General features: G+C 40.6%; 1 protein-coding gene across 1 annotated transcript; it reads left to right on the top strand.

Moving 5' to 3' along the window:
* Positions 1-504: 504 nt before the first annotated feature.
* Positions 505-26228, top strand: c6 (complement component 6). The gene is made up of 23 exons (XM_058415624.1): positions 505-825; positions 1756-1922; positions 2019-2149; positions 4085-4229; positions 4718-4788; positions 4885-4966; positions 13867-14025; positions 14102-14258; positions 14376-14520; positions 16753-16900; positions 17035-17173; positions 17266-17460; positions 18716-18956; positions 19043-19165; positions 19251-19417; positions 20114-20339; positions 20863-21031; positions 21133-21250; positions 21571-21703; positions 22142-22336; positions 23738-23825; positions 24432-24664; positions 25869-26228. The coding sequence occupies exons 1-23, from the start codon at positions 673-675 to the stop codon at positions 26039-26041; spliced, it is 3558 nt and encodes a 1185-aa protein (XP_058271607.1). The 5' UTR covers positions 505-672; the 3' UTR covers positions 26042-26228.
* Positions 26229-26580: the final 352 nt, after the last annotated feature.

Below are 26580 nucleotides of genomic sequence, written 5' to 3'. Positions count from 1 at the left end.
AAGATTTATTTATTCATTTATTTATTTATTTATTTAAAACCGGGGGGCCCCGCAAAAATGTGTGCTACGCCGCAGTGACATTGGAAAATCTCAAATAATATCAAATCGTATGGAGGATACAATTAAATCAGTTCAATATATTACGTTTCTAAACCACCAAAGCATGAAAGACACGAAGTAAGAAGTCTCAGCTGATAGTTTAGTGGTCAGTGTGGGAAATAAATTAACCATAACATTACAACATGCAGATTTTAGGCTACAGAGTGTGTGGTGCCGCAGCAGTGTCGTGCTGAGAAGATGACCGAAGCTAACACACTTCTCTTCTCATCAGTCCTTGCGTCCTTAAGGACAGAAGCATCTCACACAGACGGCTGCTACTGTCGGTTCGCACTGGCGCTCGCGCGTGCGTGCCTCTGTGTGTGTGTGTGTGTGAGAGAGAGAGAGAGAGAGAGAGTGAGTGAGTGAGTGCGCGCGCGCGGTCGCTCTGTGCGCCGCTCGCTTCATCCGAGGAAGAGATGCAGAGGAGTCGAGCGCGTCCGTGCGGCTCGCCATCACGCTGAAAAAAACGAACCCGCGCTTACGACTCGTTACGACTCGACGACCTCTGCCGAGCACGAACACGCAGGCTAATTTATTGGCGCGGGGGGTGGTCTCGTCCGTGGACGCGTATGCATGTGTTCCGCACCGAACGGGCGAAAGAGCCGCCCCGGATCCGCAGGCCGCATGTTTCAGCTGGGCAAAGCGGCGCGCAGCGAACCCGAGCGGCGGGAGAGCACGGACAGCGCCCGCAGGGGAGGACAGCGGGCTCTGGAGCACTGCAGAGCGGTGGGTAGACGGCAGGAATACCGCAGTGTTAACGTTGCATCATTCTGTCGGCGTTTAATCACGCTGGGGCTTTCAGATTTTGCAGTGTTTTCCCAAATGCGCACTGCCGCATTTGTCAGTAATTGTAGCAGTCAGTAATAGACTATATAATGACCGATGCACCTTGATGTGATTGTTGTCAGGCTTGTTGTTGGTAATGACCCTGCTACCGGGTGTCAAATGAGCTGTTCATTAATAATAGTAAGATGTTTGGTTGGTAATTTGCCACTGAAAATGAGCTTTCCCAGTATCGTGACTCACGCAGATTAATTTTCATGCTAGAACGCATTCATCTGGAGATGTCACATCCACAACGAGATGCATCGAGCCATGGTATGTCATGGTAACTATACTGTTTTTAGCATAGCACCGGGAGAAGGCTTTGTATTTTATGTCATGTGGGTTAGGACCATTTACATGGTCATATCCGTGCATATGGACAACAAAAACACGCTAACCATTACCAACCTCCAGGAATCGATCAGAAACCTGTGATTGGGTGTTCTGTCTGTCTAAGGCCACTGTTTATTGTCGTGAACTAACTCTATGGGAACGACAATGTCAAGTAACATTGCACAAGTGGTATACCGAATCAGCTGAGACACTCATTACAGATAACAGCAAGCAACCAAGACGTGGACCATAAGATTCTCTGTATTTCCTATAAACCACATCTATGCCCACAAGGTCACCATTAGACACCGGCGGACTTCTCAAAGCTTCAAGCCTCTCTGGAAACCATTAGATGCTTAGAGATTATCAGCTGATACTCCTGTCAGAAACCAAGAGAAACCATTTAATGTCATACCTCACTTGATGGTGTGTGATGATACTGATGGTCACTGTCCTGCTGTGGACATCACACTGAGAAAGCTTTGTGTTCATGTTCAGGCGGTGCAGGAGTTTAACACTCTGGTGGCACTCCACCGTGAGCAGGTCATCTCCATTGGAGAGATCACGGCCGATTGTCCAACTTTGAGGGCACGCATGCACAGCACACGCACCAAAGGCTGCACGGTGGCTCAGAGCGCCTACCAGCACCTTACGCTCATCTCTGGGTAGGAAACTTTGCACTAATTATTAGTTCCATGCCCTGGAAAAAAAATACAGTGTGCCCTTCATAATATGATATGTGTTTTTTTCTGGACACATAGGCCAGAGGATGGCGAGATCCACCCTGAAATCTGCAGGCTTTTCATCCAGCTGCAGTGCTGCTTGGAGATGTACATCACCGAGATGCTCAAGTCCATGTGTCTGTTGGGTGTGCTGCAGCTCCACAGGAAAGGTGAGGTACTGCATGAGTACAGCAGGGGGCGACAAAGTATTGGAAAATTAAACGAGTAAAGCCTTAGTCTGGCTTGGTGAAATGCTCAGCTGCAGTAATATTCCAGGTGGCAGTGTTTATACCATGCAGTGCACAAAGCTCCCTGCAGAAGTAATTAAAATGGTGTTTCGGGAAAGCATGCGAGACATCACGGTCCAGTGAAACCCTTTGCTCTGTTGGTCACCGGCAAGGTGTCACAACGTTACCATGGTCACAAGTCCAGTTGTCCTTGTCTGCTGCAACTAGTATGAAAAGCTTTCAGAGTTGTTGAAAATATAAACTAAAAAACCTTCTGCTTTTCTATAAAGGGTCCTTTTTGTAGGAAACATTCAGATGTTAAGGAAATATATAATTGTCCTGAGAGAAATAAACTGAAGACCACATAAGGATTATTCATATTATATGTCAGTTCAGAAGACCGAGAAAGATTCTTGTCCAGGGGTCATAATCATCACCATAATAATAATAATAATAATAATAATAATAATAATAGTGGCATGGTGGTTCCGATAGTATATTTGTGACCTCACAGCTCTGGGTTCCCTGTTTGGGTTTATGCCTTTTTGGAGGTTTTTTTCTTGCATGTACTCCCATGTCCTCCTGGTTCTCCGGTTTCCTTCCACCTTCTAAAAGTGCTGATTGGCTCCAGGTGGTTTGGCTAAGCTAAATTGGTCCTAGGTGTGAGTGAGTGTGTGAATGGTTACTGAAACCCATCTTAATTATCTCAGCTGAAACATGCAAAGAAGGTGTTGATTAGTTTTCTATAATAGCAGCTTTCACAGTAGTGCAAATCACTTCTTTATATTATTTTATATTATCTTTATAAATCACTTCTTTATATTATCACACTTGTAATACATTACCATTTCTATACTAACAGCTCATGCACAGGGACTTGTATGACGATCCATGTAAACTGTGTTAGAAGGTGTGCAATTGATTTGGTTCTCTCTGAGGAGACATTTATTTAACATCTTGGAGGCAGATTCTTGGTAACATGGCAATCTGTATTTAAGATAGAGGAAGACGATTGCTACTGTAAGGCAACTTCATCACACCACTTTGCCATTGATTATTTTCATATAACATAATCACATTTTTATGGAAGCATGGTGATTTAGAGTATAACAAGTTTGGGGTTTGATTCCTGCATCTCTTCCATCTGTGTGGAGTTTGCATGTTCTCCCAGTACTGTAGGGGTTTCTTCGAGGTACTCCAGTTTCGTTTCACAGTCCAAAGACATGTGTTGTAGGCTGATTGCACATCTCTAAATTGTCCGTAGTGTGTGGATTGGTGTGTGAGTGTATATGAATGTTCTCTGCGATTGGTTAGCATAGATAGACAGACAGACAGACAGACAGACAGACAGACAGACAGACAGACAGACAGATAGATAGATAGATAGATAGATAGATAGATAGATAGATAGATAGATCAGCACTCAGATAAAACCCCACACAGACACTGAGAGAACATGCCCAAAGATTCTATACAGTAACACAAGTTCAGTACTACACTATTGTAGAATGTATTGTAAAATGCCTGGAATATAAATACATATTACAATTCAAAATGTTTACAGAAAATGACACACAATGCATAAAATCAAGCTATATGCAAGTCTCTATTAAATGATGTAAGTTAAGTACTGTATTTGTTTATTTTCTCAATGCAGTTACAGACATTTGGCCAGCAGATGTCGCTCGTATGTGGCGTTTTACATTTTAAAAAGTCTTGATTCAGCACTAAGCACGAGATTTAGAGCAACTAAATCTACAAACTGTATTCTGGTGCCTGACTCAAACAACTGACCTGATGTCAGTGCCTCCTTACTGTAGACTCGTTGTATATATACACACAGATATAGCTCTCTGTATCTTTTGTTACTTCCTGCAGGAAACGAGCCGTGCCCCGAGTCAAATGCAGACTGCAGGGTGGACGAAAGCTCTGATGTCCCCATATTGGAGGACAGGTCTTCATCACCTGTCGACTTCCCTCATGAATCCTGGCTTGTGTGCACAGATATTGAGAACATAGAAAGGTATTGACTGAAATAAGTCTCCCTGAATCATTTTGAATAATTAAACACTTTAGTACGAATTCACTTCAGCGTACTAGAAGTAGTTCAGTTTAATTAGTCAAAAAGCAAAAGCTTTTTTTCTTATGTAATTGTCAATAGTCAATAAATATAATAAATCTAAATATGATACAAACATCCACATTAAAAACTGTTGAAAACATTTTAAGCACAAGGCAATTTTATCTGAATCACTGATATCAACTGTGTATTGTATTACCATTTAAGTGTACTGGTGTGTAACTGGAAACACAAGATATGATATAAATTTTGTTGTTCTCACTCATAAACATCTAGTTAATTTAATGACAATCAGATTTTGCTTATTTTTATTTGTTTCAACATTTTGCTGATTTTGCAAAGCTTTTATGTTTATGGTGCAAATATTACCTTTACTATTAACGATTAAAGTGCTGCATTTATTCTGACATGTATTGTAATATGCTTTCTAGTGACATGCGTGAGATGAGAAATCTGCTAAGCAAACTCAGGGAGACTATGCCTTTGCCACTGAAGAACCAAGGTTTGTACATTTCACGAATATTAACACTTAAATCACTGAACTCATTTATAGTGTAATATGAGAGTCAATTCACATGCCTCTCCTCTTTGTGTATAGATGACAGCAGTTTGCTAAACCTGACACCCTACCCACTGGTCAGGCAGAGGAAGAGGCGTTTCTCTGGGCTCTGCTGCCTTGTGTCGGGATGAACCACTTACAGTCTTCGCCTCTCAACGGCGACTTCAAGTTCCACTTGTCTAATTCGTTCACTGTAAATGTGCAGCAGTAATCTAACTCTGTCACCACCATCACTACAGACTTCATTCATTACTAGAGAGTGCAAACCGAAATGCTACATCCCACCCTGCCTTACCCTGTCCCATGTTGCCCTGCTTTGTCCCAATCCTGCAATACCCTGCCCTGTCATGCCCTCCTCTACCCTGAAAATCCTTGCTGTACCCATCACACCCAGCTCTACCATGCACTGCACCCCTTCCTTGGCTTCTCATCCCCTTGCCATGCCCCACCCTTCCATACACCGCCACACCTTGCCCCACCCCAAACTCTAAATTCTGTAGAGACTTTTCTCAAAATCACTTTTTTTTTTGTTGTCAATTGTCCTTTTGTTTTCTGTCATTTGTAGTACAAATATGAACGAATCTCAAAACGAAAAAAAAATAATAGAATCAGACCTACTGTATTTTGTAAGCATAATACTCTTTTTCTCCTTGTTTTTCGTCTTCGTCCCAGTCTGCAGTCAGGAAGTTTGTCCTCAGCGATAGTGAACATATGCAACGATATTCAGTACAGGCTCCATGACTTTACTCCAGTTTAGTTCAGTCACTGTGCAAGGCTTCTTATTTAGTCTTCCATAAATGGGAAAAGTATACAATTCCGATTCATTTTTAGGGCACACATGTGCTCTGCACTAAAGCCATTACTTCTTCATTCTTAACATGAAGACAGAATAGATTTATGTACATAATACAGTGTAATGTATACAAAAAACTCAAGATGATTCATGTCCTGTTCTCTGGATGTTTTACACATTCATTTGTGTGATTTGTGTGTGTTTTATGAGAGTCTGCAGCATGCTTCTAGTGTCCAGTATATTAGGTATGCATAGAGTCAACATCCATCATGTAAAGGCCATTTTATAATGATAATAAACTTTTTTTTTATTATAAGCTGGTCTATATGTTTTTGTATCCAGTTTCATGCATTACATATAATACTCTTATTGTAGAATGAAAATTTCTATCCAAGAGTGAATGTTTAATTTGGATTATTTAGCGTCATGCAAGCCACATACCTAAACCATCACACACTCGCCCTAAATAAGAAGGTGAGAGCTTGGAAATATTGGTGGTTGCTTTGCTTTTTGAATTGTTACAGTCTTTGTAACCATATGCTGCAGTAAAGCATTGAACATTTAGAAAACCACTTTTAATTTAGGGATTGTAGATATTACACCAAGACCACAGCTTCGAGCATTTTTCCTCTCCTAGAATATGGGAACTTTCAATAAGCAAATACATCTACAGTCCATCATGCTGATAAGAGGTTTTCCTTAGAAAGTTGGAAAATTGATTTGTATACAAATGGTGTTAGTGAGCAAAAGGATTTCTTGGTAACTTGATACACTATATAGCCAGAGGTATGTGTATAACTGATGATCACAACCATATGTGGGTGTTCACCAAACTGTTGCTACAAGGTTTGATGCACCTAAATGTCTAGAATGTCTTTATATGCTGTAGAATTACGATTTTCCTTCACTGGAACTAAGACATGACCTGTGCCCAAAAGTCAGGACCGTAAACACATGGCAGAGCCCTGACCTCAACCACAATGACCACCTATAGGATGACCTGGAACACCCGGAGGACTAGATCTCTAATGGGATGTCCACCTACTTTTCTCTATATAGTGTAGCTATAAACACGGATTCCTACTTAATTCCTACTGTTTTTGATAATCTGTACGTGACTCCTTTTCTAAATTGATGTCCAAGAGGGTCAGAGTTTAGAGGTCGTGCAGAGTAGAACCAAGAGAAGCACTTCCAGCTGCTGGATTTACTGGAATTTGGAGGTCTGGCTTGATGGGTGAGGGGATGGAAGAAGAGGGGAAAAGAGTTGAAAAGGAAGGACACATAGAGGGGGTAATAACTCACTCTGGCTTGTTGGTCATTCCTTTAATCTGAGCCTTTGCAGTCAGCAGTGTTGTGAAAAGGACATTATTCGGCTGTTTATTTTTTTGTTAGAATAACCTAGAACTTTAACCACAAAGCTAATCTTGACATACAAAGAGGGTCTTCAGTATATGGTGAGTCAGTGACTATTTATCATCACTCTATTAGAATTTTGAAATACATATCTAATGCTTACTTATGTAATTCTTTTCCACTATTTCTGTACATTTCCTTCAGCTCATACAACTGACCTAATTCAACTTCTCCTCCAAATCATACTGCTGTATTCCTCTAGTGCATCCCCATCAACATCACTAGAGTCATGTTCAGCTTGTTGTTTGTAATTGATGAGCCAAGTGGCTGGCAAGTCCTGCAATTTGGAAAAACTTTGCAAAAGCAATTGGTTAAAAAAATCATCAACTGGATAATGTTACAAAGCTAGTGACTGGCTTTAGATAGGTGTGAAAGTTCAACCAATTAACAGTTGGCCGTGAAATAGATGTACAGTGGAAGGCAGAAAACAAAAAAAAAATTAAGTTATGTTTCACAATATTTAAATTTAAGATACTTATCATGCATTAAATAAATTATTTTATTTTGTATTGCAACTATGCACACTTTTTCATCTTTTTCCTCGTTTTAATTTATAAAACTGACAATAATAATAATAACAACATCAACAACAACAATAATAATAATATTAATAATAATAATAATTATTATTATAATCATTATTTATCGTTAAAATTATTTATTACTAATGATAATGTCTTGTAATTCCATATTTTATACTGCACTGCTAGCTCATGATTGTATGATTTGCATGAACGTATAAACACATGATTAACCAGTGTTCCTATTAAAGTGACCAGAGAGTGTATGCATTTATACACTGTATATAGGCTATGTATGTAAGTGTTATGAATATGATTTTTTTTTGATCCTTTGAATTGCCAACATAAGAGAGTCAAAATTGTGAGTTTTGATTCATTTGATTCAGTCTTCTAAATGACTTCTAGGTTAGAAAATAGAAAATTGTACAAATACAGCTACAAATAAATGAACTATTGTTGTTTTAAATATATTTTAGAAAACGTGCTACCTTTAGCTGAGTATAGAGGTGTATACTAACTGAGTGTAGTGGTGTGTGCTAGCTGGGTGTAGAGGTGTGTACTAACTGAGAGTAGTGGTGTGTACTAGCTGAGTGTGGAGGGGTGTACTAACTGAGTGTAGAGGTGTGTACTATCTGAGTGTAGAGGTGTGTACTAACTGAGTGTAGTGGTGTGTACTATCTGAGTGTAGAGGTGTGTACTAACTGAGTGTAGTGGTGTGTACTATCTGAGTGTAGAGGTGTGTACTAACTGAGTGTAGTGGTGTGTACTATCTGAGTGTAGAGGTGTGTACTATCTGAGTGTAGAGGTGTGTACTAACTGAGTGTAGAGGTGTGTACTAACTGAGTGTAGTGGTGTGTGCTAGCTGGGTGTAGAGGGGTGTACTATCTGAGAGTAGAGGTGTGTACTATCTGAGTGTAGAGGTGTGTACTATCTGAGTGTGGAGGGGTGTACTATCTGAGAGTAGAGGTGTGTACTATCTGAGTGTAGAGGTGTGTACTAGCTGAGTGTAGAGTTGTGTACTAGCTGAGTGTAGAGATGTGTACTATCTGAGTGTAGAGGTGTGTACTATCTGAGTGTAGAGGTGTGTACTAGCTGAGTGTAGAGTTGTGTACTAGCTGAGAGTAGAGGTGTGTACTAGCTGAGAGTAGAGGTGTGTACTAGCTGAGAGTAGAGGTGTGTACTAGCTGAGAGTAGAGGTGTGTACTAGCTGAGTGTAGAGGTGTGTACTAGCTGAGAGTAGAGGTGTGTACTAGCTGAGAGTAGAGGTGTGTACTAGCTGAGAGTAGAGGTGTGTACTTGCTGAGTGTAGAGGTGTGTACTATCTGAGAGTAGAGATTTGGACTAGCTGAGAGTAGAGATGTGTACTAGCTGAGTGTAGAGGTGTGTACTAGCTGAGAGTAGAGGTGTGTACTAGCTGAGAGTAGAGGTGTGTACTAGCTGAGAGTAGAGGTGTGTACTAGCTGAGTGTAGAGGTGTGTACTATCTGAGAGTAGAGGTGTGTACTAGCTGAGAGTAGAGGTGTGTACTAGCTGAGAGTAGAGGTGTGTACTAGCTGAGTGTAGAGTTGTGTACTAGCTGAGTGTAGAGGTGTGTACTAGCTGAGAGTAGAGGTGTGTACTAGCTGAGTGTAGAGGTGTGTACTAGCTGAGAGTAGAGGTGTGTACTAGCTGAGAGTAGAGGTGTGTACTAGCTGAGAGTAGAGGTGTGTACTTGCTGAGTGTAGAGGTGTGTACTATCTGAGAATAGAGATTTGGACTAGCTGAGAGTAGAGATGTGTACTAGCTGAGTGTAGAGGTGTGTACTAGCTGAGAGTAGAGGTGTGTACTAGCTGAGTGTAGAGGTGTGTACTATCTGAGAGTAGAGGTGTGTACTAGCTGAGAGTAGAGGTGTGTACTTGCTGAGTGTAGAGATTTGGACTAGCTGAGAGTAGAGATTTGGACTAGCTGAGAGTAGAGATGTGTACTAGCTGAGTGTAGAGGTGTGTACTAGCTGAGAGTAGAGGTGTGTACTAGCTGAGTGTAGAGGTGTGTACTAGCTGAGAGTAGAGGTGTGTACTAGCTGAGAGTACAGGTGTGTACTTGCTGAGTGTAGAGGTGTGTACTAGCTGAGAATAGAGATGTGTACTAGCTGAGTGTAGAGGTGTGTACTAGCTGAGAGTAGAGGTGTGTACTAGCTGAGAGTAGAGGTGTGTACTAGCTGAGAGTAGAGGTGTGTACTAGCTGAGAGTAGAGATGTGTACTAGCTGAGAGTAGAGGTGTGTACTAGCTGAGTGTAGAGGTGTGTACTAGCTGAGAGTAGAGGTGTGTACTAGCTGAGTGTAGAGGTGTGTACTAGCTGAGAGTAGAGGTGTGTACTAGCTGAGAGTAGAGGTGTGTACTAGCTGAGAGTAGAGATGTGTACTAGCTGAGTGTAGAGGTGTGTACTAGCTGAGTGTAGAGGTGTGTACTAGCTGAGAGTAGAGGTGTGTACTAGCTGAGAGTAGAGATGTGTACTAGCTGAGTGTAGAGGTGTGTACTAGCTGAGAGTAGAGGTGTGTACTAGCTGAGAGTAGAGATGTGTACTAGCTGAGTGTAGAGGTGTGTACTATCTGAGTGTAGAGGTGTGTACTAGCTGAGTGTAGAGGTGTGTACTATCTGAGTGTAGAGGTGTGTACTAGCTGAGTGTAGAGGTGTGTACTATCTGAGTGTAGAGGTGTGTACTATCTGAGTGTAGAGGTGTGTACTAGCTGAGTGTAGAGGTGTGTACTAGCTGAGAGTAGAGATATGTGCTAGCTGAGTGTAGAGGTGTGTTCTAGCTAAGTGTAGATGTGTGTACTAACTGAGAGTAGTGGTGTGTACTAGCTGAGTGTGGAGGTGTGTACTAACTGAGAGTAGTGGTGTGTGCTAGCTGGGTGTAGAGGGGTGTACTAGCTGAGAGTAGAGGTGTGTACTAGCTGAGTGTAGAGGTGTGTACTAGCTGAGAGTAGAGGTGTGTACTAGCTGAGAGTAGAGATGTGTACTAGCTGAGTGTAGAGGTGTGTACTAGCTGAGTGTAGAGGTGTGTACTAGCTGAGAGTAGAAGTGTTTACTAGCTGAGAGTAGAGATGTGTACTAGCTGAGTGTAGAGGTGTGTACTAGCTGAGTGTAGAGGTGTGTACTAGCTGAGTGTAGAGATGTGTACTAGCTGAGTGTAGAGGTGTGTACTATCTGAGTGTAGAGGTGTGTACTATCTGAGTGTAGAGATGTGTACTAGCTGAGTGTAGAGGTGTGTACTAGCTGAGTGTAGAGGGGTGTACTAGCTGAGTGTAGAGGTCTGTACTAGCTGAGTGTAGAGGTGTGTACTAGCTGAGAGTAGAGGTTTGTACTAGCTGGGTGTAGAGGTCTGTACTAGCTGAGTGTAGAGGTGTGTACTAGCTGAGAGTAGAGGTGTGTACTAGCTGAGAGTAGAGATGTGTACTAGCTGAGAGTAGAGGTGTGTACTAGCTGAGTGTAGAGGTGTGTACTATCTGAGTGTAGAGGTGTGTACTATCTGAGTGTAGAGGTGTGTACTAGCTGAGAGTAGAGATATGTGCTAGCTGAGTGTAGAGGTGTGTTCTAGCTGAGTGTAGATGTGTGTACTAACTGAGAGTAGTGGTGTGTACTAGCTGAGTGTGGAGGTGTGTACTAACTGAGAGTAGTGGTGTGTGCTAGCTGGGTGTAGAGGGGTGTACTAGCTGAGAGTAGAGGTGTGTACTAGCTGAGTGTAGAGGTGTGTACTAGCTGAGAGTAGAGGTGTGTACTAGCTGAGAGTAGAGATGTGTACTAGCTGAGTGTAGAGGTGTGTACTAGCTGAGTGTAGAGGTGTGTACTAGCTGAGAGTAGAAGTGTTTACTAGCTGAGAGTAGAGATGTGTACTAGCTGAGTGTAGAGGTGTGTACTAGCTGAGTGTAGAGGTGTGTACTAGCTGAGTGTAGAGATGTGTACTAGCTGAGTGTAGAGGTGTGTACTAGCTGAGTGTAGAGGTGTGTACTATCTGAGTGTAGAGATGTGTACTAGCTGAGTGTAGAGGTGTGTACTAGCTGAGTGTAGAGGGGTGTACTAGCTGAGTGTAGAGGTCTGTACTAGCTGAGTGTAGAGGTGTGTACTAGCTGAGAGTAGAGGTTTGTACTAGCTGGGTGTAGAGGTGTGTACTAGCTGAGTGTAGAGGTGTGTACTAGCTGAGAGTAGAGGTGTGTACTAGCTGAGTGTAGAGGTGTGTACTAGCTGAGAGTAGAGATGTGTACTAGCTGAGAGTAGAGATGTGTACTAGCTGAGTGTAGAGGTGTGTACTATCTGAGTGTAGAGGTGTGTACTAGCTGAGTGTAGAGGTCTGTACTATCTGAGTGTGGAGGTGTGTACTAGCTGAGTGTAGAGGTGTGTACTATCTGAGTGTAGAGGTGTGTACTAGCTGAGAGTAGAGGTGTGTACTATCTGAGTGTAGAGGTGTGTACTATCTGAGTGTAGAGGTGTGTACTAGCTGAGAGTAGAGATATGTGCTAGCTGAGTGTAGAGGTGTGTTCTAGCTGAGTGTAGATGTGTGTACTAACTGAGAGTAGTGGTGTGTACTAGCTGAGTGTGGAGGTGTGTACTAACTGAGAGTAGTGGTGTGTGCTAGCTGGGTGTAGAGGGGTGTACTAGCTGAGAGTAGAGGTGTGTACTAGCTGAGTGTAGAGGTGTGTACTAGCTGAGAGTAGAGGTGTGTACTAGCTGAGAGTAGAGATGTGTACTAGCTGAGTGTAGAGGTGTGTACTAGCTGAGTGTAGAGGTGTGTACTAGCTGAGAGTAGAAGTGTTTACTAGCTGAGAGTAGAGATGTGTACTAGCTGAGTGTAGAGGTGTGTACTAGCTGAGTGTAGAGGTGTGTACTAGCTGAGTGTAGAGATGTGTACTAGCTGAGTGTAGAGGTGTGTACTAGCTGAGTGTAGAGGTGTGTACTATCTGAGTGTAGAGATGTGTACTAGCTGAGTGTAGAGGTGTGTACTAGCTGAGTGTAGAGGGGTGTACTAGCTGAGTGTAGAGGTCTGTACTAGCTGAGTGTAGAGGTGTGTACTAGCTGAGAGTAGAGGTTTGTACTAGCTGGGTGTAGAGGTGTGTACTAGCTGAGTGTAGAGGTGTGTACTAGCTGAGAGTAGAGGTGTGTACTAGCTGGGTGTAGAGGTCTGTACTAGCTGAGTGTAGAGGTGTGTACTAGCTGAGAGTAGAGGTGTGTATTAGCTGGGTGTAGAGGTCTGTACTAGCTGAGTGTAGAGGTGTGTACTAGCTGGGTGTAGAGGTCTGTACTAGCTGAGTGTAGAGGTGTGTACTAGCTGAGAGTAGAGGTGTGTATTAGCTGGGTGTAGAGGTCTGTACTAGCTGAGTGTAGAGTTGTGTACTAGCTGAGAGTAGAGGTGTGTACTAGCTGGGTGTAGAGGTGTGTACTATCTGAGAGTAGAGGTGTGTACTAGCTGAGAGTAGAGGTGTGTATTAGCTGAGAGTAGAAGTGTGTACTAGCTGAGAGTACAGGTGTGTACTAGCTGAGTGTAGAGGTTTGTACTATCTGAGAATAGAGGTGTGTATTAGCTGAGAGTAGAAGTGTGTACTAGCTGAGAGTACAGGTGTGTACTAGCTGAGTGTAGAGGTTTGTACTATCTGAGAATAGAGGTGTGTACTATCTGAGAGTAGAGGTGTGTACTATCTGAGAGTAGAGGTGTGTACTATCTGAGAGTAGAGGTGTGTATTGGGATCGAGATTCAGCAGGACAAGTTTGCAGGACAGCATTTATTCTTTCATCCTCAGTAACTCCTTAGTGTGTTTGTATTTTGGGAAATAGGACCAAAAATGACATAGTCGCGATTAAACAAATGTCTTATTTTCAACATCTAGCTGAGACCAACAAAGAACTGTCAGAGTCAAATTCACAGACAGTGCTAACAGTTAACTGTTTCTGGAGGTATTTATGTTCACGCTTCAAACCACACACACTTTATATTAAAAGAACTGAGGGCACAAAGCCTTTATTTTCACGACACATACATTACAGCACAGTCACATATCCCAGCTGCGGAAGTTAGGGTCAGAGCACAAGGGCAACTATGACAGAGTGCCCCTGGAGTTGAGAGGGTTAAGGGCCTTGCTTGAACCCCGATCCCTTCATATTTAAACCCATATAAAGATACAGATATGGATATTTGAGGTAGTAATCAGATACATATAGTGGTATTGTGTTATACACCTTTGTCATATCATGTTGACTTGATGCACTAGGCTAAAGAAGCTATCAAAATGTCTAATGTCTAAACCCCAAATCTGCTCTTCCATAGAATTTGTGTACTAATGGGTCACATCAGGTTCCTTCTCATATTCCTTTTAATCCTGGCCTCAGTCAAGACCATTTCTGGCTGTTACTGTGATCATTATGCATGGAGCTCATGGTCCTATTGCACCAAGACTTGTGACCAGGGGACTCAGGAACGTAGCAGGTATGGTTTATTCAACATTTTTAACTTGGGTTATGTTATGCCTGGTTTCTTGACAAGGGCACTGACTATTTCGCAGAAACGTCCGGTATGATGAGCACTGGACCAAGAACAAATGTGCTCAGCTGTGCCAGACATATGAGCGCCGGACATGTAATGTTCATCCATGTCCCATAAACTGCCAACTGACAGAGTTTGGACCGTGGTCAGAATGTTCACCCTGTGCCAAAAAAATGGTAAGTAAAAATCAATAGACCAATCTCTCTCTCTCTCTCTCTCACTTTATCATTGACCTTTCTGATGTAAACTTATCATCCTCATTTCTTCATGTCTTCATGTTATTTATTTAACAGTTCAGAACCAAGTCTATCCTGAGGCCAGCTCAGTTTGGGGGACAGGACTGCAGTGACTCTCTGATGGAGGAACGACCTTGTCATCCTTCTAAAGAATGCAGAATTGAAAAAATCAACTGCAAGGACCAATTCACCTGTGATAACGGTACTTAGCTGTTACTTACTGACCACTTTATTCCAAAACATAGCTACCTCTTTAGTTGTTCAGTGTTGGTGACTATGTGCCGACTGCTTAACATCCCTTTTTGAAGCTGACAGGAGTGAAACCCAGTGTGGTCTTCTGCTGTTGCCGCCTATCAAGCTTCTTCTCTCAGAGTCTTGTGGATTCTGAGATAATTTTATGTGTATAGTTGTAAAGAACGGTTATTTGATTAAGTGTAGACTTCCTTTAAGCTCCAACCAATCCAGCTATGCTCCTCAGACCTCTCTCAAAAAGGCAGTTCTGTCCAGAGAACATATTCTCACTGGATTATTTTTTTTGTTTTAGCAGATTAGCAGTTCTGAATTACTTAAACCAACAACTACCACAGTCAAAGTCACTGGGATTACATGTTTTTTCCACATTCTGATGTTTGGTGTAAACATTAACATTAATTATTGACCTGTAATTCCATGATTCTATATACTGCACTTCAGCCACATGACTGCCTGATTGGATACATGCATGATTAACCAGTGTTCCTATTAAAGTGGCCAGAGAGTGTATACATGTATACACTGTATATATGTGATGTATGCATATACTATATATAAGTATTGGCCATATTTTTTATTCTTTTGAATTGCCAAAACGAGAGAGTCAAAATTGTGAGTTTTGATTCATTTGATTCACTCTTCTAAATGACTCCTAGAAAGCTTAATTATTCAATTAAGACCCCAATTTTAACAATGGTCCTTTACAGGAGTGACCCCTTATTTGTTTGTGGCTTGAGAATGAAAAACTATTTGTGAATTGTTAATGAATCATTAGTGAATCACTTCATACACCCATACCATGACCATACAGTACTGTCTTATTGACACTGTTAATAGTAGTGGTGTACAAATTGATTTGCCTGATTCACCTGAGAGTGATTATGAAAGACCAAATCAGGATCATGTTTTGAAGAAAAAACACTTGCATTTGTACAACTTCATTGGCCAAACTGTTTAAAAAAAATGTGGACATGTGTAATTCATGTAGGAATCACATGCACTACTATGTTCATGAAACCGTTGTGGTTCCCAGTTTCCCAGTCACCATTAGCTAAAGTGAAGTATGTTTTAGAGCAGAAAAACAACAAAATGTGTAGTACAAGAGTAAGTAGCCTGCCCCACAAAATGATTCAGTGCCCCACAGAATGATTCAATGCCCACAGAATGATTCAATGCCCCACAGAATGATTCAGTGCCCCACAAAATGATTCAATGCCCCACAAAATGATTCAATGCCCCACAGAATAATTCACTGCCCCACAGAATGATTTTGTGCCCGACAGAATGATTCAATTCCCCACAGAATGATTCATTGCCCCACAGAATGACTCAATGCCCCACAGAATGATTCAGTGCCTCACAGAATGATTCAGTGCCCCACAGAATGATTCAATGCCCCACAGAATGATTCAATGCCTCACAGAATGATTCAGTGCCTCACAAAATGATTCAATGCCCCACAGAATGATTCAATGTCCCACAGAATGATTCAGTGCCTCACAGAATGATTCAGTGCCCCACAGAATGATTCAATGCCCCACAGAATGATTCAGTGCCCCACAAAATGATTCAATGCCCCACAGAATGATTCAATGCCCCACAGAATGATTCAATGCCCCACAGAATGATTCATTGCCCCACAGAATGACTCAATGCCCCACAGAATGATTCAGTGCCCCACAGAATGATTCAATGCCCCACAGAATAATTCAATGCCCCACAGAATGACTCAATGCCCCACAGAATGATTCAATGCCCCACAGAATGATTCAGTGCCCCACAGAATGATTCAGTGCCCCACAAAATGATTCAGTGCCCCACAGAATGATTCAGTGCACCACAAAATGATTCAGTGCCCCACAGAATGACTCAATGCCCCACAGAATGACTCAATGCCCCACAGAATGATTCAATGCCCCACAAAATGATTCAGTGCCCCACAGAATGATTCAGTGCCCCACAAAATGATTCAGTGCCCCACAGAATGATTCAGTGCCCCACAAAATGATTCAGTGCCCCACAGAATGACTCAATGCCCCACAGAATGACTCAATGCCCCACAGAATGATTCAATGCCCCACAGAATGACTCAACGCCCCACAGAATAATTCAGTGCCCCACAGAATGATTCAATGCCCCACAGAATAATTCAATGCAATGAGAAAATAATTCTTTTCAACAGGCAGATGTATAAAAGCTGTTCTTGAGTGTAATGGCCAGAATGACTGCCTGGACAACTCTGATGAGAAAAACTGTGGCCAAATCAAAGACGTGTGTGCTACAAAAAGAGTGTTTATCCCTTTGCCTGGAGTGGATCTCATCGGCAGTGGGTAAGAATCATTAAGACAGCGGATCTCGTGATTTAAACATCATAGCAGATGAGGATGAGATGAAGTGATTATTGTGAACTCACAGATTTGGAGGAATTTATGCGCAAGTTGATTCATTCTGTGTTGGACTGCAGGTTTGATGCTGTCGCAGAGCAGATGAGGGGTGCTGTTTTAGACAACTCTATCATGGGAGATGAATGTCGCTTAAACCGCAGCAAAGAAAACAGGAAAGTCTACCGCATCCCAGCCAACATCGAGAGCTATGAAATTAATGTGAGGATTTTTTCTCTTTTTCACTCCTATCCAGTATTTTGTTTTAATTACAAATACAAATTGACTTTTTTCTCACTAATTTGATCTATTAGGTGGAAACACTTGAGGACATTAAGGAGAACCTACCAGTGCATTCTGAGCAAGTCACACCGAAAACTCAGATCTCAAGCTCTGAATCGTCTAATCCAGGGGGCTATTCCTTGAATATTCCCATCTTTCTGAAAGTTCTGCGACAATCTCACCAGTCCAAATCCTTCGAAGAAGAATTGAGCGCATTTCAAAAAAAGGTAAGAAAAATTTGGAGCTGCAAAAATCACAGTGTTGCTTTGATGTGTATTGCAATAATGTGTGCAAATTTTGTGCAATATACTGTATGTAATATGTGCTGTGTAAAAATCTGCCTAGGGTAGTGAGGGCTGTGTATAAAAGTCCAAGATCAAGTCCATTGTTCAGATGGCTGAGGTCCTTCACTAGAAGTTTTGTTTTGGAACATTTTCATGGTGGGACATGGTGACAGTGGATCCTAAACATGACCCATCATTTCATCACAGTTTAATTTAAAATAGGCAATCCACATGGTTAAAGCATGTTTTTGGGAGGTGGGAGACTTCCAGAGAACTCAGTTATTATTATTATTATTATTATTTTCCCAGGTCTATACCAGGGCACAATCCAGAGGACATGCTGGATGGGGCGTCACTGTGAAGCACACACACAATCACACATTACAGACAGTTTACCCCTAGTCAGAGCACAGGTGGTGCTCACTGTTGCTGAGGATAGATCTGAGTCTTGCCGTTCATCTTGCCATCAAATGCTGTTGCCTCAGTCAGCTTTCATCAGGAAGGAATTGGTGCTAAGTCTATAATGAACTCAAAAACTAGACTGACCTATTAGTCCCTCAAGCGCTTGTGGTTGCTGTTGTAGAAAGGACATTATCTACATTTACATTATTTACTGTCCAGTGTCATCCAAATAAGGATGAGGTTCCCTTCTGAGTCTGGTTCTTCTTAAGCTTTCTTCCTCATATCATCTCAGGGAGTTTTTCCTTGCCACCATGGCCACAGGCTTGCTTATTAGGGATAAATTTTTGGGATAAATAGTAACTTAACTTTAAACTTTATAATTTTTTTCTGTTTCTGTGCTTCTGTAAAGCTGCTTTGAGACAATGTTCAATCGTGCTATACAAATTGAATAAAGCAAGCAAGAAAGGAGAAAGTTTAGAGAAGGCAAACAGCCTACAGTGCTTGTCTTTGAACTGGCAAACATACAACCACTAAGCCACCATGTCCCCATTATTATCAGTAATTAGTAATCATTAAAATGATAAAGTGCTTACTGTGAATGAATGAATGAATGAATGAATGAACCAAACATACAAATTCCACATGACTGAAAAGAGAAAGAAAAACACCTTGGTGATACTGACAAATTACTTCAAAAATTCTTAATAAAATAATAAGTTTGTATGCAAACATAGCATGTATTAAAGATTAGAATTAGAAATTCTAATTCTATAGTATTTCCTAACCTGTGTTGCAGGACTCTGAGTATTTCAGGGTACACCAGGAAATAGCCATATCCACTTTCAGAACAAAATCATCTGACCTGTACCTCTCGCAACCCTTCCTGACCTTCCTCCACAACCTACCTCTGGACTACAACTACGCCCTCTACAGGCAGATCTTTCAGCAGTTTGGGACTCACTACTTCAGCTCTGGTACTCTGGGAGGGCGGTACGATCTGCTTTTCCAATATGATCGTGAACAGCTCAAGACTCAGGGTATCTTACATACTGGCATGGCATGGAGTTGTTCATCAGTAAATGCTTTATCTTGTAGCTTCACTCTTATTATCTGCTATTGTCAGGTTTTTCACAGGAGCAGACGAAAAGCTGCCTTCAGAAAGAATTTTCTATCCACATCTTCATTTATTCTACAAGTTCACATAGCAATAGATGTGGTACGAACACGCAGACCACCAGATATGAAGGTAAATAATCAACACCATCTTCACCATACTTCTTTCGTTGTTATACATTTGCATGCATAATGCATCTTATCGGGATCTTCCTCAGGTTCATTCCTACAGACATCAGAGAAATCCATATCATCAGTGAAGGGAGGAAGAGCGGAGTATGCTGCAGCTCTGGCCTGGGAAAAGAAAGGTGCTCCACCAGACAGCACGACTTACAAGGACTGGATCAGTTCCACTATAGACAACCCCACTGTCATAGACTACGAGGTGAAAAATTCTAAGATCAGATTAAGCTAGATTTATTCTCCACATTAATCAAACTCACACACAGTAAATAAAAAGATTCCCTTATGGCATAACCTTAATTTAAGAGGGTGGAGGTGGACCTGATCCAACCCCACATACCTGGATGGAGCAAAACCAAATGTCCAGGGAGTGGAATGTTGCCTCTCACTGGTGTATAGGATGATTTGGATCTTTCTCCCCTCATTCACTATCTCATACATTTTGGTTTGTTTATAGTATATGCATTGTGAAACAATATACTTAAACATGTGGTAACTTAGTGTTTAAGGTGTTGGACTAGTGATCGGATGATTGTGAGTTCAAATCCTGGGTCTACCATGTTGCCACTGCTGGGGCCCTGAGCGAGGCCCTTAAACTTTTTTTTCCTAATTGCTCAGAGATGAATGTAAGTCGCTCTGGATAAGGGAATTTGCCAAAAGCCAGAAATGTGATTGTATGCTAAAGCAAAGCATATCATTTTCAGAAACAGACTAATAATACCAGAAGACCCCATTGGACTGGGATAATCTTGGGGCTGGAGCTTCCACTAGTTAATAAATGAATCTGTACCATCTTTGTACATTCATGTGTACTTTTAAAAAACACAAATGCATACAAAATGTGTCATGTTCATAAGTTCACTGCTCATGTGATCTTTTCTCTACTTTTTTTAACCAGCTGAAGCCTCTGGTGGATCTTGTACGCGGCATTCCCTGTGCTGTGACTAAGAGACGGCACATGCATAAGGCTCTGGATGAGTATCTGACATCCTTTGACTCATGTAAATGTGCCCCATGTCCCAACAATGGCCGTCCCGCCTTGTCAGGGACAGTGTGTGTGTGTATCTGCCAGACTGGAACCTATGGGGCCAACTGTGAGAAACGAGCAAAGGACTATACTTCAGGTTTATTTTATTTAATTAGGTGATACAGTGATCTAGGTGAGATAGACACGTGTAGATACTTAAAAGTAAGTTAAATTGATAAATTTAAATTGATTGATAAGATTAAATTGATAAAATGTGGATTGAAGCTGTTTTAGTTGAACCTGATGAAAGATATTAGCTCATCTGCTAGCACATGTTTATGTCAATGTTAATTAAAATGTGACTTGAGCACACTACACAGTAAAATAATTGGCTGTAAATTTCACAAATGTTTGCAAATACAGTATAATGGACTGTGTGATTTTGTACTATGTAATATTTATGATTTACAGTACTTTACTGTAAATCATATCAATAAATCACATCAATTTTTTTAAGTGTACAATATTTCTTAAGGGACAGCCAGGTGGTTCTGGTTAGAAATCCTCTCTTATGGGGTTCTACATAGAAACTGAAGATTAATTTACGTTGCCAGATTTTATTATAGTATAAATGAGTCATGATCCTTTGTGTCTAAATGCATGTATTCCTCCATGACCAGAGGCAGTTGATGGCCATTGGAGCTGCTGGAGCTCATGGAGTGTCTGTGACGCAACCTTAAAGAAGCACCGGACACGCTCCTGTAACAACCCTGCTCCTCAGAAAGGAGGGAATCCCTGCCAAGGCCCCAAGCGGCAGGAGGAGGAGTGCACCATCTCTATCTTCCAACAGTAGGCGTGCTCTTCATTTTGAGTAAACATGAAGAAAGATGTAGCTGTGGTTTTCTAAAGTACTTCCTATGTCCTCACTTTGATCAGTGCTTGTTTCACAGGAAGGATGTGTGCATCAATGATGATGACTTTGAGTTTGAGGGAGAAAGTGAGAGCATTCTGCCTCCTGGAGCTTCTGGCTGTGCCAAACCCAAACCACCTGCCCACAGCTACCTGAGGGTCTCTCTCTCTCTCTCTCTCTCACACACACACACACACACACAATTTCATTGTACTTGTAATTAGTTGTGCTGTACATCACATTATGTTCACATCATATAACATTTATCCATTTAATTTGAGGAAATGAGTGTAGTTTTTTTTGCACATTTCCCTTTCTAGAGACATGGATGTGTTGCATAATTCAGTTTTCTAACAGAGTCTTTAATTTTTTAATGCTCTTATTCACTTCAGTATATCTCACTGCACCTTTTTAGAAACACCTTTTCCATCACTGTTGGTGTTATGTTACACTGTTCCATCTTCTTCTTCCTTTTTAGATCAATAAGCGAGTGTATGATTATGGAGATCATGAGGAGTTTGTGTGCTTCTCTGGTTTCGAGCTGGAGGGTTACCAGCTCATTCACTGCCAGCAGGATGGAACGTGGGAGGAGGCAAAGGGCAGCTGCATCAGTATGTTCAAGAAAATCAACTAATCTTTAAATCACATGACAGGACATGATTGAGATCCAAAGCTGGCTGCTTTTGTTTTGCACTATGAAGCTATGAGGCCACGTAGCTAACAAACTACACCGGCAAATGTAGCACTTTTATAGGAAAATACTCACTGTTTATTCATTTCCTTTTATAACATATCATATGTTATAAACATAGTTACAGTTAATGTGTTGGAATGTTGATGAAACAAGTAACTTAATTTCTTACATTAGTTATTATTTACATTACAGCCAGTATGAACAAACGATAATACATTGAATTCTGATTGGTCAATAATTAATTCAAACATTAAATGTAACTATAAAGGGATAAAATGTAAGAAAAATCCATTAAAGCTCTCTAGAACTGTCCTGTGTAAAGTGATGTCCATGTTCTGTATTCACTTCTTTTTAGAGAGGTCGTGTTCCAGACCTAAAGTGCCCCATGACATGAACATATCCCCAAGCAAAGAGGAATACAGTATTGGCTCCGGTGTCATTCTGAGCTGCACGGACAGTACCATGAGTCCATCAGGTCCAACTTACTACACCTGCACTAACGTGCTCAACTGGGAGCCGTCCATCCCTGATGACATACAGTGCAAAAGCGGTACTTCTAGCGTTCTAGGCTGTTTGCTGAATCAGTGTTGTTTATTTCTGTTGTTTTATTAGAGCTTCTTTATCTGAATGCATGTCCACTGAGGTTCAGTAACTTTTAGAGGAAGAATTTGCATTTCCATTGGTGCAGTATGTAATATATCCACATAAGACAAGAGCGCATTAACACTGCAGACACACACAAAAGAAAGAATATTATGTTAACCCAAAAGTTAAGCAATTTTAATATTTTGAAAAATATTTTGTACTAACATATCACCAGTCCCCACAGGGTTCATTTAGCTTTGTACCATTAATTATAGCATAACTTCTTACCCATGCTCATCTTACCCTTACCCATCTCCTTTTGCAGGAATCTACACAGGACATTTTATACTTCTCTGAGAAGAACTAACTGAAATGACTATTGTACAACTTTTATTTTACTTATTATATTTACTAAGTAGATATTTACTTTTTATATATACTAACAACAGTGGCATTAAATTCTTTGCCAGTTGTTTCCTGTCAAGTATTTCTTAGCTTAATTAAAGGTCATTCTGTTAGGTTGCTTTTCACCAATCAATGCTGTTCAGTACAGCAAACTCAACACCAGCACTAGGTGGTGAAGCCATTTTACCCCCCTTTTGAGATATTCATATGATATGATATTTGATCTGTAGAATGTCTGGTTGAATATTTGTAGGATTATGATGGCATTATTATTGTAACAAATCAACTGATTAGATTCTGCAATCGATCCAAGCAGGTTTAAAGTGACAGCAAGGTCAAATGTCTGAAATAGTTTTTCTTCGATGGTTTCCTTGCTATTTTTCTACTACGATGCTGCTTGAAGCCCATTTACAGTTTCTGCTATCTGTCTTTCCTTTTTTACTTCCACATGGCTGCCCATCTGAGACTCTTTTCAGCATAATATCTCTAGAGGAAGTAGGTGAATTTTTATAGGATTTATATGGATTGATTTTGGAACTGAAAAGGGTCAAGGTCAGAGCAAGGTCAAATGTCTGAAATATTTGTTTGTCACATTATAGAAATGTTAATTATAAGTCCATGCTCAGGTAGTCAAGGCCAATTTTTTTCCATCCATCCATCCATCCATCCACCCACCCATCCACCCACCCACCCATCCATCCATCCAGCCAGTCATCTGTGTGTCTGTTTAAAATTTAGCAAAACATCTTAAGAAAGAGATTTTTTATGATTTACATAAAATTATAGATTAGAGTCATGAAATTTCATGAAAATAGAGTCATGAGTCATGAAAATAGAGTCATTAGATTTCTGAAATAGTTTCTATGTTTTTTAAAGAATTCTGCAGTAGAAACCTGCTTATAGATGTGAGTAGTTATTCCATTTGATTAAAAATATAACAGACCTTATTATTTGGCCACAGATGAGCCCTTTATAGCAGACAGCAGCTGTGAGATGGGACAGCAGCGTGTGGGTTCCACATGTGTCTGCATTCCTCGAGAAGACTGCAGGTGAGTCCTTTATAATAACCCACATTTAGGGACACAATTTCTTTTGTGAGAGAGGGACACAAATGTTCAGATTTTAAAGGACACCTTCACTTAAGTGACAAAGATCAGGTTTTGTTGTAACTGCTTAAAAACAATGGAGCAACTGTTTCTTTTCTGAGAAATCTATATTAATGATGACTGACTAAGTTGATGACTGAGCTAAAGCATCTTTCTCAAGGAACTAATTAAGGCACAGAGACACAACATCTAGTCTTTAGTGGCTTAATGGACTATTTTGGTGGAATTAATTCAGTATATGTAGTTGAATGGATGCAATCCAGTTGTGGCATTTTTGTCACTGGTCACAGATCCAAACACTGTCTGTTCAAGTCTGAGCACAATTAAGCTGCTCTAGTTGGACAAATCCCTTAACCTTTGGCTTAATTGTATCCTAAATGAGCAAATGTATTGTATGTGTTATTATGTGGTCCGAGTTGGGTCATATCCAGCCACCCTGGTGTGTTAGGATGGATCATGTGTTATTCATTATATTAGCATTATTTTCTCTACATTATGTGGAGAACCTGAATGGTTTCTATGTGTTTTGGAAAATCTATTAATCTCTAGGAAGTATAAGAACGACATTTGTGCTTTGGACGTGACAAAAGACCGCGCTGTGATGATGTCCTTCTGCTCCTTTCACGCTGACCGTTGCCATGGAGACAAGCTACACTTCATTAACAATGGTCCATGTAAAGATGATGTGAACTGGGCCAGATTCAGGGCCAGCATTTCTGAGAAGAGCTCGGTGCAGAAGCCATGTGGATCAGACGCCTGTTACGAGTGGGAGACCTGTTCAGGTACATGTACTCACATGAGGAACAGGGTACACACACTTCTGCATGCAAGAGTCATTTATATACAGTCATTAACAGAATGAGTGACAGCAGCATCATGCAAAAACATGTGCAGTGCCAGCTTTAGGTGTTAATTCCCTGCTAAGGTTTTTTCAGTGCAGCAAACCATCTTATTGGCATTTCGTTCAGTCTTTTTGAATGAGTCAATACAATCAATTGAATCAATATAAGACACTGCCATGGAGTCATTCTTTTCATTCAGTTGCTGATGGTGGGATGTACAACTGCAAAATATAAAACTGAAGCCAAAGCTTAAATTATGAATGCAGTACATAGCACTTGGAGGATGTACTACTGTATATAAGTCCTTTCACACCAGTTAAAGAGGCAATCGTGTTGTTGGTTTATCATGCTGGTCAACTTGCTGTAGCATGATAAACAACATAGGGGGCAGCAGAGAGGGTAGTTATGTTGATCAGAAATCAAATAATAAAAATCCAGCAAATATGTGTATAAAAATACCATACCACCAAAGTACTCATAACATTTCTGCCATATACAGTGTAGTACGCTATTTAGAACACAGCATTGGCATTAAAAATAAAAATGAAAATCTCCCAAATCACAAAAATCTAAAATTTCCAACAACTTTCCAATAACAAGACATTATTTCTGATCAAATCGAAGCAGAGCTCCAATATGATTCTAGAAATCAAATTTGATCCTACAGGACAAACTGAACATTTATGTGAAACATTAATGTTTCACACTGAACATTTATGAAAAATCATGATGTCTACTAAGTTTTTTCAAATCATACAGTAACTGAGGATTTTATGACAATGGATTGCAGAATACATGGCTGATGATAAATCTAAGCATAAATGATGGTCTAGCACCACTAATTAACTCACCAGTATAATAGCTAACTAATAGACTAGCATAGCAAATACACTATATGCTAGTACACAGATAAAGGACTAGCTAATATACTAGTAGAGCAAATAGATTAGCTAATATAGTATAACTAATGCGCCGGCTAATGTGCAAACATAGCTAATTAAGTAGTTAATATCACAGTATAGCTACTTGACTAAACAACATACTAGCAGAGTCAACAGCTAATATATTACAAATCCTAGGTGATTAATTAATTTCCTAGCTAATTTCTAAGCACACTGCTTTTTTTCTCTGTGTTTATCCCCAGCATCTGGTAGGTGTGCGTGCATATCTCCCAGAGATTGTCCAAAGACCGATGGACAAGATTACTGTGTGAATATCGTGAGACTTCAGCGCAAGCAAACTCTCAAGCTGTGTAACATGGCTGCCATGAAGTGCAGCGGCTTTGACTTGGAAATCCTTCATGAAGGTGTATGTTAAAACCCATAAATCGAATTCATACTCCTGATGCTGTGACATAACCATGCTCTATGTATACCTATTCACTCACTTTCTTCTGATATTGTCAAGCACTGAGGTAACATTTTATAAACACTTTCACTTTGAATTAGTCGGTGTTAAATATTTATGTGGAACACTATTGTGAATAAAGTTCAAGGGTAATGTGTGTCGTGTGCTGATGAAAATGTTTATCATGATTTTACAAATATTTAATATGTAGTATATAATTTAAACAGGAACTTTAAATTACAGTTTTTAGTTTCATTTTTATATATTGTGCATTTGTAAGAGGCCTTCACTCTGCCCAACCAGAATAATACTGATTACTTATCAGAGACTGTGAAAATGCATTGCACACACTGCAGCTTTCACAACACTCTTATCAGTCCTAGCTAGAATTGGCTAATTAATCCAGCTTGATTAGATTTTTTATCGTAGGCAATAACTGATACAATATTAAATAAAGATTAGTGTAATAAAGATGAAATAAGATGGAGAAATAAAGCCTGGTGTAATGC

The sequence above is a fragment of the Hemibagrus wyckioides genome, linkage group LG18 (assembly GCF_019097595.1).
Source record: "Hemibagrus wyckioides isolate EC202008001 linkage group LG18, SWU_Hwy_1.0, whole genome shotgun sequence".
NCBI classification, from domain to species: domain Eukaryota; kingdom Metazoa; phylum Chordata; class Actinopteri; order Siluriformes; family Bagridae; genus Hemibagrus; species Hemibagrus wyckioides.
This window is presented reverse-complemented; position numbering and strand designations above follow the sequence as displayed.

Bases quoted from the DNA above. Each gene is read 5' to 3' on its own strand.
- c6 (XM_058415624.1), top strand. From the start codon at position 673: ATGTGTTCCGCACCGAACGGGCGAAAGAGCCGCCCCGGATCCGCAGGC. The intron at 1,923-2,018 runs GTAGGAAACTTT...CTGGACACATAG, and splicing joins CACCTTACGCTCATCTCTGG to GCCAGAGGATGGCGAGATCC. The intron at 18,957-19,042 runs GTATCTTACATA...TGCTATTGTCAG, and splicing joins TGAACAGCTCAAGACTCAGG to GTTTTTCACAGGAGCAGACG.